The sequence below is a fragment of the Chiloscyllium punctatum genome, chromosome 34 (genome assembly GCF_047496795.1).
Source record: "Chiloscyllium punctatum isolate Juve2018m chromosome 34, sChiPun1.3, whole genome shotgun sequence".
In the NCBI taxonomy this organism is placed as follows: Eukaryota; Metazoa; Chordata; class Chondrichthyes; order Orectolobiformes; family Hemiscylliidae; genus Chiloscyllium; species Chiloscyllium punctatum.
In genome coordinates, this window is record NC_092772.1 from 60,163,278 (window position 1) to 60,180,669 (window position 17,392).

General features: G+C 47.7%; 1 protein-coding gene across 3 annotated transcripts in view; it reads right to left on the reverse strand.

The window, feature by feature from the left end:
- Nucleotides 1–17,392, reverse strand: part of LOC140458900 (cell adhesion molecule CEACAM5-like) — a 58,851-nt gene that overhangs the window by 8,866 nt on the left and 32,593 nt on the right. For all 3 annotated transcript variants that reach the window (XM_072553649.1, XM_072553648.1, XM_072553650.1), the window contains exons 3-6: nt 14,571–14,849; nt 12,210–12,473; nt 8,686–8,964; nt 5,270–5,533 (exon numbers count right to left, since the gene is read on the reverse strand). In XM_072553649.1, the coding sequence (XP_072409750.1) occupies nt 5,270–5,533; nt 8,686–8,964; nt 12,210–12,473; nt 14,571–14,849 (1,086 nt within the window). The remainder of the gene's footprint in view (nt 1–5,269; nt 5,534–8,685; nt 8,965–12,209; nt 12,474–14,570; nt 14,850–17,392) is intronic.

The window sequence follows — 17,392 nt, forward strand, 5'->3', positions numbered from 1 at the left end:
ACACTATGGAACAAGTTAGTATGGCTAATCCACCCTAACGTACACAACCCCTCAACACTATAGAGCAGGTTAGCATGGCCAATCCACCCTAACCTGCACATCCCTGGGCACTATGGGACAATTTAGCATGGCCAATCCACCCTAACCTGCACATCCCTGGGCACTATGGGACAATTTAGCATGGCCAACCCACCCTAACCTGCACATCCCTGGGTACTATGGGACAATTTAGCATGGCCAATCCACCCTAACCTGCACATCCCTGGGCACTATGGGACAATTTAGCATGGCCAATCAACCATAACCTGCATATCTTTGAACTGTGGGAGGAAACCGGAGCTCCCAGAGGAAACCCACGTAGACACGGGGAGAACATGCTAACCCCATACAGACAGTCACCCGAAGCTGGGAATCAAACCCGGGCCCCTAGCGCTGTGAGGCAGCAGTGCTAACCCTCTGAGCCACTGTTGTGGCTCTGTTCACCAAGCTGGGAATTTGTGTTGCAGATGTTTCGTCTCCTGTCTACGTGACATCCTCAGTGCTTGGGAGCCTCCTGTGAAGTGCTTCTGTGATGTTGAATTCGACTGGGACAACACTACTTTTATAGGACAAGCCAAAGAGAGAACAGCCAGGGAATTCCTAGAGGCATGGCACTCATCCACAGATTCAATCAATAAGCACATTGACCTGGACCCAATATACCGGCCACTGCAGCGGACAGCTGGAACTGACAACGGGAAGCAGCAGATACAAACCACTACAAATGCCGGAGGAAACATCACAGAAGCGCTTCACAGGAGGCTCCCAAGCACTGAGGATGTCACCTCGACAGGGGACGAAACATCTGCAACACAAATTCCCAGCTCGGCGAACAGAACTACAACAACGAGCACCCGAGCTACAAATCTTCTCACAAACTTTGAACCTCTGAGCCACCATACTGCCCTCAACCTCTCTTTGTAACTGAAGCCCTCCAGACCCGGCAATATCCTGGTAACCCGTCTCTGGAGCAGGGTTGAGTGCGGACTGGGCCCGGGGTGGTCAGCCTGTCACAGATGGCGACCAGCGGCTTGTGAGCACGGTTGGGATTGGCCTAGCATTGGGGGAGAGCGAGATCATGAATGGAAACCCCCCTGCGTGGAGCAACCACAGTCTATTGAGGGACTCTCTTTTGTAACTGGGCACTTTGTACCTAAGATGGTGCCATGTGTGACGACACTGTACACGTTTCATTGTCCTCCTGCACCTTTGCACTTGAGTCCACATGAATCCTAATTCTGTTGTCCTAATCTTGCACCCAGTCTGTCAGAATGTGACTCTAGACCATCCACGTTGACTGAGCAAGCCACCAAGGGGCAATTATGGATGGACACTTGATGGTAGCCTTGCCAGTCATACCCACATGCCAAGAAAGAGTAGTAAAAAAACTCATCAGATCCAATCACATTACCAAAGACTCGAATTCAGCCAAGTAAGGAATGCCAGTCATTCTTATTGTGAACGTTATGTTTGTAGATATCAGTGACTCAGTGGTTAGCACTGTTGCCTCACAGCTCCAGGGACAACAGGGTCGATTCCACTCTCAGGCAGCTGCCTGGGTGGAGTCTGCAGATTCTGCCCCCATGGGTTTCCTCCCTCAGTCCTAAGATGTGCAGGTTCAGTGGATTGGCCATGCTCAATCACCCGTAGTGTTACGGGGATGTGTCGTTTAAATGGACTTGCCATGGGAAATTGTCTAGGGAGGTGCGGGTTGGGTGGATTAGCCATGGAGAATGCAGGGTCACAGGGCTAGGGTGGGTCTGGATGGAATGCAAGGTTGCTTGCGAACTCAAAGGGCCGAATACACTGTAGGGAGTCTATTAAAAACAAATCTGGCCCTTGCATTGCAGGAGCTTTATGTGTGCCATCCATCCAAAGCCTCTGTTGCAAAACAAATACTTTGGGAGTCTGAAAATGTAAGTACTTCTTGAAACAAAGCCAAGAGAAACAGTTAGGAATGTAAACTGTAACCACCAACATCTGATACAGATTCTTATTTGGAAAGACAGACTGTGGTTCCTTCTATAGATTTTCACAAGCCTCCCCACCAATGCCCTCGGGATGTTCGTCCCCAGGTCTCAGGGTGTGGGGGGCAGGGTGGGGGGGAGGGGTGGCTGTGAAGAGAAATGCAGTAAATCAGCATGAACAAAGACAAAGGTCAAACCCTGACATCAACTGGAGCTCAGAGGCAGCATTCCACAGCGTGAACAAACAATGCAAAATAACTGTTCAAGTGAACAGTGATGGTAAACCAACAGAGGTCATTCCCAGGGATAAACCTGATACAGCATTCAATGTTGGTCTCCCTGTTATAGGAAGGATGTTGGGAAATTTGAAAGGATGTTGCGGGTTTGAGCTATTGGGAGAAGCTGAATAGGTCGGGGCTGTTTTCCAAGGAGCATCGGGGTTTGAGGGGTGACCTGTCAGAGCTTTCTAAGGTCATGAGCGGCACGGATAGGGTGAATGGACAAAGTCGTTTCCACAGCTTAATGCGAGTCCAAAACTAGGTGGCAGAGTTTTAAGGTGAGAGGGGAATGATTTAAAAGGGACCTGAGGGTCATATCGAGGGTGGTATGGAAAGAGATGCCATAGGAGGTCGTGAAGGTTGATACAATTACAAAGGTATCTGGATGGGTACATGAACAGGATGGTTTGGAGGGATACAGGCCAAGTGCTTATAAATGAAACTAGACAAACTTAGAGTGGCACAGTGGCGCAGTGGTTAATACTGCTGCCTCATAGCCTCAGGGTCTCAGGTTCAATTCCAGCCTCAGGCGACTGTCTGTGTGGAGTTTGCACATTCTCCCCATGTCTGCATAGGTTTCCTCCCACAGTCCAAATATGTGCAGGTCAAGTGAATTGCCCAGGCTAAATTGCCCATAGTGTTAGGTGCATTAGTCAGAGGGAAATGGGTGTGGGTGGGTTACTCTTCGGAGGGTCAGTATGGACTGGTTGGGCCAAAGTGCCTGTTTCCACGCTGTAGGGAATCTAATCTGATATCGGGTCAGCATGGACAAGTTAGGCTATACAATTCTATGAGTATGAGTTTAACTATGGCAGAACATGTATTCAACAAAAGATGCTATTTAGTCTGCCTGAACATTGCAGGTCTTGAAGTCTGAAGGATAGGAGTCTGAAGGATGGGGGTAACTTAGACTTCAATAATGGAGCATCAAGTAGTTTATTAAGATAAAACCTTCCAGTCCCAACTCAACAAACAGAGCATGAGACTAAACTTGCAAGTAACGTAAAAACAGGCAGTAAGAGCTTCTGTATGCATGTAAAAAGGAAAAGTCTGGCGGAAAACAAATGAAAGCCCTTTACAGGAGATTTGATCAAAGAGGGCAGGGGAATGATGAAGTAATTAATCAACTATGTTAGTTTGAACTTCAGAGAAAAAGACACAAAAACTTCCCGGAAATGTTAGCGATGCAATGGTCTTTTAGGAAGGAGGAACTTTTTTAAAAGCGCTGGGGAATGAACGGGAGTAAAAGCTGAGGAATCTCTGGGGACCTCTGTATACATCGCACCATCCTCCACCATTTCCGCTACCTACAAACCACCAGAGATATATTTCCCTCCCACCCCTTTCCGCTTTCTATAAAGACCGCTCCTTCCGTGACTACCTGGTCAGGTCCGCGCCCCCCCCAACAACCCACCCTCCCGTCCTGGCACCTTCCCCTGCCACCGCAGGAATTGCAAAACCTGCACCCACACCTCCTCCCTCACCTCCACCCAAGGCCCCAAAGGAGCCTTCCACATCCATCAAAGTTTTACCTGCACATCCACCAAGATCATTTATTGTATCCGTTGCTCCCGATGCAGTCTCCTCTACGTCGGGGAGACAGGACGCCTTCTCACAGAGCGCTTCAGAGAACATCTTCGGGACACCTCCACCAACCAACCTCACTGCCCCGTGGCTGAACATTTCAACTCCCCCTCCCACTCTGCTGAGGGCATGCAGGTCATGGGCCTACTCCATCGCCACTCCCTCACCACCGGACGCCTAAAGGAAGAACGCCTCATCTTCCCCTTTAGGACCCTCCAACCCCAGGGTATCAATGTGGGCTTCACCAGTTTCCCCTCCCTCCACCTTACCCCAGTTCCAACCTTCCAGCTCAGCACTGTCCTCATTTCCTGTCCCACCTGTCCATCTTCCTTCCCACCTATCTGCTCCATCCTCCCCTCTGACCTATCACCTTTACCCCCACCTCCATCCACTTTTCGCACTCTCAGCTACCTTTACCCCAGCCCCACCCCCCTCCCATTTATCTCTCCATCCCTGAGGCTCCTATCCTCATTCCGGATGAAGGGCGTTTGCCCGAAATGTTGATTCTCCTGCTCCTCGGATGCTGCCTAACCTGCTGTGCTTTTCCAGCACCGCACTCTTGACTCTGATAACCTACATCCCATTCAAGGAGGTGACCATGGAGATAGTGGATACATTGACTGCTAACTTGCAAAATTCGGTAAATTCAGGAACAGTTCCAGCTGGCAAATGCAACCCTACTGCTTCGAAGATAAAGGGGGTGAGAGAAAGCTGGGAATTCCAGACTCATCAACCTAACATCGACGGTAGGGAAAATGCTAGAGTCTGTTATAAAATCAAGTTATAAAAGGGCACTCTGAAAATACCACAAAGTTATTATGGAGTTCTGAAAGGGGAATCATGTTTGACAAATCCCCTGGAGCTTGTTTGAAGACATAACATGGCGAATAGATGAGGGAGGCGCAGTGGATGTGGTTTATTTGGATATTCAGAAAGCTTTTGATAAGTAAGCCGTGATTGTGCTGAATCAGCATGGGTTTGGTGGCAATATAATTGGTGGCATGGATTAGGAATTCCTGGCCACTTCATCGTCTCGTGTTACACAGCGTTGGAAGGCGATCAATGAGTGGATAGTCAGAGGTAGTTCCGTTACTCAGAGAGTAGTAGGGGTATGGAACACCCTGCCTACAACGGGAGTAGACTCGCCAGTTTTAAGAGCATTGGATAAACATATGGCTGAAAATGGAAACGTGTAGGATTCTTAGGCTTCAGATTGGTTCCACAGATCGGCGCAACATCGAGGGCCGAAGGGCCTGTACTGTGTTGTAATGTTCTATGTTCTGATACACAGCACGCAATCATTGAATATGCACACAAGCAATTATTAACACCAAATCCCAGTGTACACCCTAACAGCATATTTTTCATTTCTACATGCGGAACACAGAATTAAATCCTCACCGATTGCTGTTATTTTCTTTGTTGTTTCTGCATATAACATGGTGCGGTTGTTATAAGCCTTACAGGTGTAATTCCCAAAGTCGCTTATGTTAATTTTGGAAAGGGTTAGTGTTTCACTCGTCTGCCGAAGAGAGATGCCGTTCAATAGCCATTCGAACGTTGCAGGAGGAACAGAGTCAGCAGTACACCGGAGAACGATATCGGATTCAGGTGCATACACTTCCTTCTCATCTTCAATAGTCAGCTGAGGTGTATCTGGTCCATCTGGAATGAGAGAGAGTATTGCTACGAGTAACAGGAACACGCAGGAGTGCTCTCTGTCTCTGAGATCTGGGTCACACTGTTAGGACTTGACGGCTAAGGGAAGGACATTCGTAAAAATGGCCATATGTGTGTCAACGTGAAAAGCTTCACATCGCATGTGGTAGGCCGAGTGAGGGGAGAGATTGGAGCCTCTGATATCCACAGCATATGGAACATGTGTGTCACCATGGCAACTCAAGTATCTACGGTGTATTATTTGGGGGAGCGCTAGTGTAGACCAGATTGGCGCAGGATTTGATGCCCCTTTCAGCTTGGGGGGGGAGCTCGGAACCTGTGCCTTTGCCCCACCTCAGGTGCTGCATGTTGGACTTGAATTTGGGCACAGATCTCATCATGTCCTAACTTCACACAGCACGGAAAAAGACCTTTTAGTCCAACCAGTCCATACCGAACACAATCCCAAACTAAACTAGTCCCACCTGCCTGCTGCTGGCCCATATCCCTCCAAACCTTTCCTATTCATGTACTTACTCAAATTTCTTTTAAATATTGTAAGTGTACCCACGTCCACCACTTCTTTCACTCCACCTGCGGACCACCCTCTGTGCAAAATGTTTGCCCTTCACGTCTTTCTGAAATCTTTTTTCTCTCACTTGAAGAATGTGCCCCCTGCTCCTGAAACCACCCCCCCACCCCCCCCCCCCAATCCTAGGGAAAAGACAACACCCATCAACTCTGGGGTGGCACGGTGGCTCAGTGGCTAGTGCTGCTGCCTCACAGCTCCAGGGTTCGATTCTGGCCTCGGGCCACAGTCAGTGTGGAGTTTGTACACTCTCCCCATGTCTGCATGGGTTTCCTCCCACAACCCAAAGATGTGCAGGTTAAGTGAATTGACCGTGCTAAATCGCCCATAGTGTTAGGTACATTAATCAGGGGTAAATGGAGAGGAAAGTTGCTCTTCAGAGGGTCGGTGTGGAGTTGTTGGGCCTGTTCCATACTGTAGGAAATCCATCAATGCCCTTCATGATTTTATAAACCTCCATAAAGTCGCTTCTCAATCTCCTATGCTCCAGTGATTAAAGTCCCACCTTTCTTTATAACTCGGAACTTCCATACCCGGCAACATCCTGGTAAATCTCTTCTGAATTCAAGGAAAAGAAGGAACACAGAAAATGAACGAAGAACTCCATTTTATAAATGAACTTGCAGATTCAATGGGCCCAACGGCCTCTTTCCACACTGCCGGGATGCTTACGGAATATTTGGAAGAATATTTGGCCCAGACTCATCCTTTGCACCTGGAAACAGGGTAGATTTTCAGCAATGGAATGGGCAACAGACTTCTAGCTACTTGACAGAGGAGCAGTGCTCTGAAAGCTAGTGCTTCCAAATAAAGCTATTGGACTATAACCTGGTATTGTGTGATTTTTAACTGTTTCCACATCTCATACTGGTTTCCTCAACCATTTTCAAGGGCTGCATCTACTGCTACCTCACAGCACCAGGGACCTAAGTTCGATTCCCGCCTTGGTCGACTGTCTGTGTGGAGTTTGCACATTCTCCCCGTGTCTGCATGGATTTCCTCCGGTTGCTCCGGTTTGTTCCCACAGTCCAAAGATGTGCAGATTAGGATGGATTGGCCATGCTAAATTGTCCCATAGTGTTCAGGGATGTGCAGATTAGGGTGGATTGGCCATGCTAAATTGTCCCATAGTGTTCCGGGATGTGCAGATTAGGGTGGATTGGCCATGCTAAATTGTCCCATAGTGTCCAGGGATGTGTAGGTTAGGATGGATTGGCCATGCTAAATTGCCCCATAGTGTTCAGAGATGTGCAGATTTGGGTGGATTGGCCATGCTAAGTTGTCCATAGTGTTAGATGCGTTAGTCAAGGGTAAATGTAGGGTAGAGGAATGGGTCTTGGTGGGTTATTCTTCAGAGGGTTGGTGTGGACATGTTGGGCCAAATGGCCTGTTTCCACACTGTAAGTAATCTAATCTAATTACTGAGAGACTGGAGTCAGAAGTTGGCCAGATTGAGTAAGGATAGCAGCTTCCTGCTACAAAGCAGATGAGTGAAGCAGATCAACTTTTATGAATAAAGATACAAGTCTACCATTACCGAGATAAGCTTTTAATTCGAGTTTTATCGTGAACATGTTGGAGTTTGAAGGTATGGTGCAAGATCTTTACAAGCCAAAGTGACCAAGGTAACAGCCAAGGTAAAGTTACCAAACCGCAGGGGGTGAGGGGGAATGACTGCTGGTGAGGATATGGAGCGAGGTTGAGAAGGAGATCCTATATCCTGCACTCATAGATTGTGGGAGTTGAAGGTAGTATCACATTGCATTGCAAACCATCTGCCCAGCCAACTGAGCTAACTAATCCCCAGCAAATGCATGCTGTAAAACAGCATCTGCATAGGAACAGAAGGAGGCCATTCAGCCCCTTTAGCCTGTTCCACCACTCAATGAGATTGTGGCTGATCCGTGGCCTAACTCCACATACCTTCCTTCGCTCCATATCCCTTAATATCTTCGCTGGACCGAACTCAAAATTAAAATTAACAACTGATCCAGCATCCACTGCTGTTTGTGGAACAGCATTCCAAATGTCCCCCCACCCTTTGCGTGCTTCCTAACGTCTCTCCTGAACTCAACTGGCCAGAGTTATTCGACTATGCCCCCTAGTTCTGGAATCTCTAACCAGTGGAAATAGTTCGTCTGTAAGCTTATCTGTCTTTTCTTGTTATTGCATTGAAGACTTCAATAAGATCACCCCTTAACCTTCCATATTCTCAAGAAACCAGGTCCAATTTGTATAATCTCTCCTCAGCCCAGGTATCATTCCTATAAACCTGCACTGCACTCCCTCTGAGGTCAATACATCCTTCCTTAGGTGTGGTGTCCATTTCTGCTGACAGCACTCCAAGGGAGGTCCAACCAGGAATTTGTCGGTAAGTTAGGATTTTGTAGACCTGCAGCACAACCTCTGAACCCTTAGACTTCAGTCATCTAATTAGAAAGTAATTAGCATACCCAATAATGTGACGAATGACACTTGCTGAATTTTTATCAAATATTTCAATAAATTACCATGGTATACAAACAGCAAAATTTAAAATTCTATCATACCGTCACTGATTTGTACTCACAGTAAACGTTCAGTTCAAATGGATTGCTGGTTTCTTTATTTCTGTAGCCCCATGCCTGGCACGTGTAATTGCCTGAATCAGATCTGTTCACCGATAATATTGACAGTGTGACGTTATCCTCTGATAACTTCACCCTCTCGTTGTTCTGAATAAACTGGTTCGCCTTCATCCAGTTCAGGTATCGCAGATCACCAGTCACGTGGCAAGTCAAGGACACCGTGTCGTTGTGTTCAACAGGGTCTGAAACATCTGCAGTAATGTTTGGCTTCGAGACCGGCTCTGGAATATAGAGAAAAGACTGTCTTTTTATTGCTGCATAGCTTTCCATTTTATTGAAATCAGTGCATTGGCGCTGGAGCATTTGCGCGAAAATGAAAGGTGAAGTTGCTATTGTCCTACTCTCTCATTAGAAAGAGATAACACAGGCGAGGGATGGGGTTGAAAAGGAGAGGCCTTAGTGTGTGAAGTGAACTCATGCCAATGACATCACTCTGCATTGCAAACTGACTAACCAACCCTCCCCTTGCTTGTAAACACTATGTGTCAAAAAAGATCATTTTAAAGCAATTTGTTTTAGATTAGATTACCTGCAGTATGGAAACAGGGCCTTCAACCCAACAAGTCCGAAGGGTAACCCACCCACTCCCATTTCCCGACTCTATGTTTACCCCTGACTTGGAAATTTAGCTTGGCCAATTCAACTGGCCTGGAGCTGGGCGGCACAGCGGTTAGCACTGCTACCCCACAGAGCTACAGACCTGGGTTCAATTCCCACCTCAAGCAACTGGCTGTGTGGAGTTTGCACATTCTCCCCGTGTCTGCGTGGGTTTCCTCCGGGTGCTCTGGTTTCCTCCCACAGTCCAAAAATGTGCAGGTTAGGTGAACTGGCCAGGCCAAATTGCCCGTAGTGTTAGTTGAAGGAGTAAATGTAGGGGTCTGGGTGGGTTGCTCTTTGGAGGGTCAGTGTGGACTTGTTTCCACACTGTAAGTAATCTAAATCTTTTTGGAGTGTGGGAGGAAACCAGAGTAAATCCACGTAGACACGGGGAGAATGTGCAAATTCCACACAGACAGTCGCCCTGAGATGGGAATCGAACCCAGCTCGCTGGTGCTGTGAGGCAGCAGTCACTAACCACTGTGCCATCATATTTTCTTTAACGTCAAACTTTCAGAACATAAAATTGACCTGATGTTCCCTGCTGACACCTGAATTAAGTTATTGTAGGAGCTTATGGAACCAGTAAATAAGAAGAGGTCAGAGCGAGTTTTGGGAAGATTTGGAGCTCAGGTTGAGCTTCTGGATGGAGGTTTGCTCGCTGAGCTGGAAGGTTAGTTTTCAGACGTTTCGTCACCACCCTAGGTAACATCATTCGTGAGCCTCCAGATGGCTCCAGAGGCTCACTATTGGTGTAACTGGCCTGGTGGCAAAACATCTGAAAATGAACCTTCCAGCTCAGCGAGTAAATTTAAATCTAGAAAGAAGAGGTCATGTTGTTTTCAGATAATGTTAATTTCAGCATTGAGAGTTAAAACCAGTCTGCTGCTCCAATCCTTGGATTTCAACAATTTCCAATTTTCTGTACCTGCCTGATATCAAAGGAGAAGTATTTCAGTTGGGCTGGCAAAATGCTACTCCCTAGAATCCCTGCATAACAGACTGAGGCTATACAGCCCATCGAGTCCTCACCAACCCTATCCCTGCATCTGCCATGGCTTAACGAACCAAGTCTGTACATCGGTGGACGCCACATGGCTATGTAGCACGGGATTGAAGGCCACCTTGTGTAAGTAGCACTGTCTGCTCTTATACTCAAGAGGGGTGCCAATTGAAATCTGAGATATAGAGGAATTTCCTCTCTCAGAGGGTTTTTGAGACTTTGGAACATTCCCCCTGCTACAGAGAGCTGTGGGGGCAACACCCTTGCATGTATTTAGGCTCAAAAGAGATAGGTTCTTGATCAGTGGTGAAAAATCAATGAAGGAAAGAATCCCAACAATGCAGACTGAGGCCAATCAGCCCATCAAGTCTGCACAGACCCTCTGAAGAGGATCCTTCACCCCTTAACCCTGCATTAACTGGGACAGGATGGTAAACATACTCAGAATGAGGCAAAAGTGAGGACGGCAGATGCTGGAGATCAGAGTCAAGATTAAAGTGGTGCTGGAAAAGCACAGCAGGTCAGGCAGCATCCGAGGAGCAGGAAAATCGACATTTCGGGCAAAAGCCCTTCACCCATTTTAATCCCCTGCCCAAGTCAAATATTGCATTTCCGGTTTGATTTTGTCAAATTTTCATTGCTTTTCAAAGGTTTAATGCATGATGAACCTTCTTTGCGTCTGCAATTGATGGAATTTGAGAAACAACGAGTCTTTGTTCTTGGTCAATGTATTCCAAAGAGAAATCAATTCAAATTTCACTTAGCACAATGAATAAAATTGACCTTTCATTTCCGACATAAAATTTCTGTCCATTCTGCAGCTCAAGGCAAATGTGATTGGAACTCAGTAGACATTGCTGTGAATGTCCTGTAAAAAACATTCCTTTGCAATGGGTTCCAATTACATGGCTACAGGACCAGGTCAGAGGCTGGGAATCCCGCAGTGAGTAACGAACTCCCAAGACTCCTGAAACCTGTCCATTATCGACAAGTGAGAAATATGATTGAATGCTCGCAACTCACTGAGATTAGTGCGGCTCCAATACTCAATTACGCTTGGCACCAAACCCAGAGGCAGTGGCCCACTCAGGAGTTGCCCCGGGAGCCCTTGACGTTGACTCGAGACCCCGTGGAATCACGTGGCATCAAGTGAAACGTTGGCAAGGAACCGGCCAGCTACTCTCTGCCACCCCTTGGCTGGTGACACAGCGCTCCTCCACGTGAAGCATAGAGGGTGGCAAGGGCACAGAATGCATTGTGGGTGGGCCAGCTCAATCGCCAAGAGCGTCACCCCAGAGCGAGCCCGAAAAGGCTCCACTATCTGCAATAGGGGAGGGCGCGCGAGGGAACAGATGAGCGAAAAGCTTCCTTGACCTCAGCCGCATCAATGGCGGCATATATTCATACAGGCATAAATGCGCGGGGGTGACACAGAAAGGGCGGCAGCATGGCATGATGCCCACTCGGAGAGCTGCTGTGGGCAAGACAGGCCTTCTCCAGAAATGTAATTATCCTGTCACATCCAGGATGCAGCCAAGCACTTTGATAGCCATGTGGGGAGTGAGATGTCGCTGTAATGTCGATCTCCAGGCTCCAAATCCTACCTTGCTACCCGGCATGATATTAATTTCAATTTTCTCGTGCTGACCTTGTCATCCCTGGTTACCTTGGTCATCAGGATTGTGAAAGTGGCTTCACATCCCTGACTTGCGGTAGTTACGATGGTAAGATTTGAACCCACAGCCCCCAACATTGCTCAAGGACTTGCTAATCCAGTGTCAGCACTGCTGCACCACCATCGCCTGCACCTTTGGATAGAGTTCAATTCTTTCCTGTTGCTCAAGAGGGCGCTCTTTTACTTCTTACCTACAACATGGACCTCTGTGGTTACATTGGCGTATTTTCCAGTCATATTGTTGTAGGCCTGGCACATGTAAACGCCGTTGTGGCTCGGGCCGTAGCGAGCAATAGTCATCATCGGTCCTGTTCGGTTCAGAGGATGCCCTTGGAAAAACCACTCGAATTCGGGAGTTGGAACTGACTGCGCAGAACAGTTGAATGTGACGTTTGACCCCACAGTGATATCTTCCTTGCCAGGATCAATGGAAATTTGAAGGTCTTCAGGACCAACTGCAACAGGTAAAGGATGTAGATATTAGCGTGGGTTACTCGCATGCGAAAGAAACATACAGAGTCTTGTAATTAGATTACCAGAAGTGTGGAAACAGGCCATTCGGCCCAATGAGTTCACACCGACCCTCTGAAGAGTAACCCAACCAGACCCATTCCCCACCCTGACTAATGCACCTAACATAATGGGTAAGTCAGCATGGCCTATTCACCCAAACCTGCATAGGTTTGGATTGTGGGAGGAAACCGGAGCACCTGGAGGGAACCCACGCAGACACGAGGCAGGAAGAGGAGGATTAATGGAACCACGTGCACGGTCAGTTGAGAATCTGGTGCACTTGCGTCCAGGTTTGCATTTGCAATGTTAGACCTGGCAGGTTCCCTGGATCCCGAATGGGTTTCACTTTTGTCGCTGTCTACGCATAGCAGACTAGGAATTTCAAATAGCAGGGATTTCCTGGAGGGACAACGCCCTGCATTCTTTGTCTGCGCACAACAGCAGCTGCAACACTGAGATAAGGTCCAGTCCCCTTCTGCTGAACTGTGAACTTTGTCAGTTCAAGGCCAGGAAACAGTCACCACGGGGATCTGAGGCAAAAGTGCATCTCTTTTCCAGTTACCTTGGTGAGCCATGCTTGGGAAGAGGCCAGGAGGGGCAAATATTTTGAAATCATCATTCCCTAAGACAGACAACGTTGCAGTTTCTCCAGCAGCCGTTTGAAAGCATGACATATATTTCATCGAATCCCTACAGTGCGGAAACAGGCCAATTGGCCCAACAAGTCCACAGCGACCGTCCAAAGAGTATCCCACCCAGACCCATTCCCCTACCCTATTATCCTACATTTACCCCTGACTAATGCACCTAACTTACATATCTGTGAACATTACAGGCATTTTGGCACGGCCAATCCACCCTAACCTGCACATCCCTGGACATTATGGGACAATCTAGCATGGCCAATCCACCCTAACCTGCACATCCCTGGGCACTATGGGACAATTTAGCATGGCCAACCCACCCTAGAATCAATCCTCTGAACTGTCAGCCTCTGAATGCTATCCCTCATGTAAAGGGAAACCGGAGCACTCGGAGGAAATCCACGTAGACATGGGGAGAATGTGCAAACTCCACACAGAGAGTCGCCTGAGGGGGGAATTGAACCTGGGTCTCTGGCGCTGTGAGGCAGCAGTGCTAACCACTGTGATACTGTGTGTGTATGGAATGAGCTGCCAGAGGAAGTGGTGGAGGCTGGTGCAATAATAACATTTAAAAGGCATCTGGATGGGGAGGGTTTAGAGGGATATGGGCCAAGTGCTGGCAAATGGGATTAGGTTAGATTAGGATATCTGATCAACATGAACCAGTTGGATCAAAGGGTAAGTTTCTATGCTGTACATCTCTATGAGGACAAAATGAGGATTGCAGATGCCTGGGGATCAGATTTGAAGAGTGTGGCACTGAAAAAGCACAGCAGGTCAGGCAGCGTCCGAGGAGCAGGAGAGTCGATGTTTCGGACATAAGCCCTTCGTCAGGAATGAGGCTTGTGGGCCTAGGGGGCTGAGAGATCATTGGCAGGGGGTGTGGGGCTGGGGGGAAGGGAGGTGAGAGTGCAATAGGCAGATGAAGGTCCCCCACCTTATCCCAGTCCGAAGCCTCCAACTCAGCACCGCCCTCTTAATCTTTCCCGCTCCACCCTCCCCTCCGACCTATCAACTGCTCCCCCATCTTCATCGACCTATTGCATTCCCAGCTACCTTCTCCCCAGCCCCACCCCTCCTCCCATTTATTTCTCAGGCCCCCCCTTGGCCCACAAGCCTCATTCCTGATGAAGGGCTTATGCCCGAAATGTCGAATCTCCTGCTCCTCGGACACTGCCTAAACCGCTGTGCTTTTACAGCACCAAACTCTTTGACTCTGATCTCTAGCATCTGCAGTCCTCACTATCACCACATTATAGTCCGCACAACACCAGGTTTATTTAAAATCACAAGCTTTTGGAGCACTTAATAAAACAGAGGGGCAGACAGAGAGGGAAAGAGATAGATGGATAGATCAACAGAATGGCAGGCAGACAGATAGATATCCATACTTACAATACACAATAAGAGACACGACATCACTTATGTTGCGACTAACAGTGTTGTAACCTTCACACTGATAATCTCCCGTATCAGACCGATTCACTGCTGTTAGTATTAATGTGTGATTGTCTGATGACATATTCATCCTGTCGTTATACTGCAGGTATTGACCGTCCTTGATCCACTGAATGGACGGGGAATGACCAGTCAGGTTGCAGTGCAAGGTGACAGTTCCATTATCCTCCACCACCTCTGAACTGCTCAGACTGACTTCGGGCTTGGAAACAGGTTCTGTAAAAATAGAATCCATATGTCTTTAAGACCATCAGCTTAAATCTGATCAGTGAGACCCAACATGCAGCATAAGGCTGTAAGATATAGCAATGGGAGGAGGCCATTTGTCCCCTCTACCTGGTGTACCATTCAAAACAATCATGGCTGATCTGACTCTCCTTGTATCCACTTTGGTACCCTTTCATAGAATCATAGGATACCTACAGTGTGGAAACAGGCCCTTCAGCCCAACAAGTCCACACCGACCCTCCGAAGAGTAACCCGTCCAGATCCTTTCCCTTACTCTACTACTCTACATTTACCCCTGAATAATGCACCTAACCTACATATTCTGAACACTACAGGCAATTTGGCATGGCCAATTCAACCTAACCTGCACATCCCTGAACGTTATGGGACATAGAACATAGAACAATACAGCGCAGAACAGCCCTTTGGCCTACAATGTTGTGCCGAACATTTGTCCTAGCTTAAATTAGCATGGCTAATCCACCCTAACCTGCACATCCCTGGACACGATGGGCAATTTATCATGGCCAATCCACCCTAACCTGCACATTCCTGGACACTATGGGACAATTTAGCACGGCCAATCCACCCTAACCTACACATCCCTGGGCACTATGGGACAATTTAGCATGGCCAGTCCACCCTAACCTACACATCCCTGAACGCTATGGCACAATTTATCAAGGCCAATCCACCCTAACCTGCACAACTTTGGATTGTGGGAGGAAACTGGAGCATCTGGAGGAAACCCACGCAGACACAGGAAGAATGTGCAAACTACACACAGACAGTTGCCCCAAGGTGGGAATCGAACCCAGGTCCCTGGCGCTGTGAGACAGCCCTGCTAACCACTGAGCCACTGTGCCACCCCACCAGCGTGTGGTGTTACCAGCACCTTGTGCAACTCACAGCATCCGTACAGTGTGGAAGCAAGCCATTTGGCCCATCCAGTCCACACCGACCTTCCGAAGAGCATCCCACCCAGACCACTCCCTACCCCATCCCTGTATTCCTGCTTTTCCTGTGGCTAAACAACCCCCCCCCTCCTAGCTTGCACGTTCCTGGACACGGTAGCTTGGCCAATCCACCCAGAATACACATCTTTGGACTGTGGGAGGCAACCAGAGGAAACCCACACAGACATGGGGAGAACGTGCAAACTCCACACAGGCAGTCACCTGAGGCTGGAATCGAACCCATGTCACTGTGAGGCAGCAGTGCTTACCACTGAGCTGCCATTACAATAAGGCTTTCTATACACCATCCCCTTGAAACAAGGATCAACAATCCATAAGCAAATTATGCTCATCAAATCTTGAATCACCCTGTGTAATGCAAGGTCTTTTTTATAATCCTTAAAGATTATAGAGGTCTTAAAGAAGCGATTTATTTTGCCAACATCTGCACCTATAACAATGCACCGCAAAGGCTTACCAAACAACCACTGCTGTTTAATAATTGCACCTACAAAACAAATCTGAACACAGGAAACAAGAGAACCGCATGCAGAAATATAATTAGCCGGTGTGGGAAAATGAGGCATTGTTGTTCCATGTTTGTTACTACAAGTGATATATTATGCAAACACATGTTTCTTTACCGATGTAATGAAGGGAAATAACAAATTGTCTCAGTGTTTGGCTTTTGTCTGCAGACAATTGATTGTTCTGCCCTGTGTTGCCTGAAATCGCTGAGGAATGAGTAATCAGTGAGTTTCTACATCCAGTTGACTGACAAATGAAACTGAAGTGGTGAAGTACATACCATTGACAATGTGTGAAGTTCTCTGTGGCTTACCAATCGCCACCAAATTAAGGCAATACTGTGTCTGCACTGAATCATTGTGAAAACTCAGCTTTCAACACTAGCTTGATGCTAGCATTGTTTCAGAAGTTGGTCTTCCCAAAATCTCCACTGACACTACATTGTTGACTGTCCCAGGAAGTGTGAGACGGAAGGGTGAAATCATTCAGGTGTTTCTGCTGTGGTGGCATCGCCATAAAATGTCCAACTCTGCCTCATCCTGTGTGCCAACTGCATGTGGATCCTTGATAGACAAACGTGATGTGTCATTATGGTTTGAACTGTCCTGATGGTGCCACGTTCTGAAGATGGGTCCCTGTTCAGAAAGGATTTACCCGGGCATTGTCAGGGTTGGAGGGTTTGAGCTGTTGGGAGAGGCTGAATAGGCTAGGGCTGTTTTCCCTGGAGCGTCAGATGCTGGTTTATAGAGGCTTATAAAATCATGAGGGACGTGGATAGCGTGAATAGTTAAGGTCTAAGCCGTGATTAAATTGTGGAGTGGACTCGATGGGCTGAATGGCCTTAGTTCCACTTCTATGTCTTATGGTCTTACGGCCTTTTCCTAAGACTAGGCGAGTCCAAAACTGGAGGGCATTGATTTTTCACGCAGAGGGTGGTGCGTGTATGGAATGAGCTGCCAGATGAAGTGGTGTAGGCTGGTACAATTACAACACTTAAGGGCCATCTGGGTGGGTGTATGACTAGGAAGGGTTTAGAGGCATAGGGAC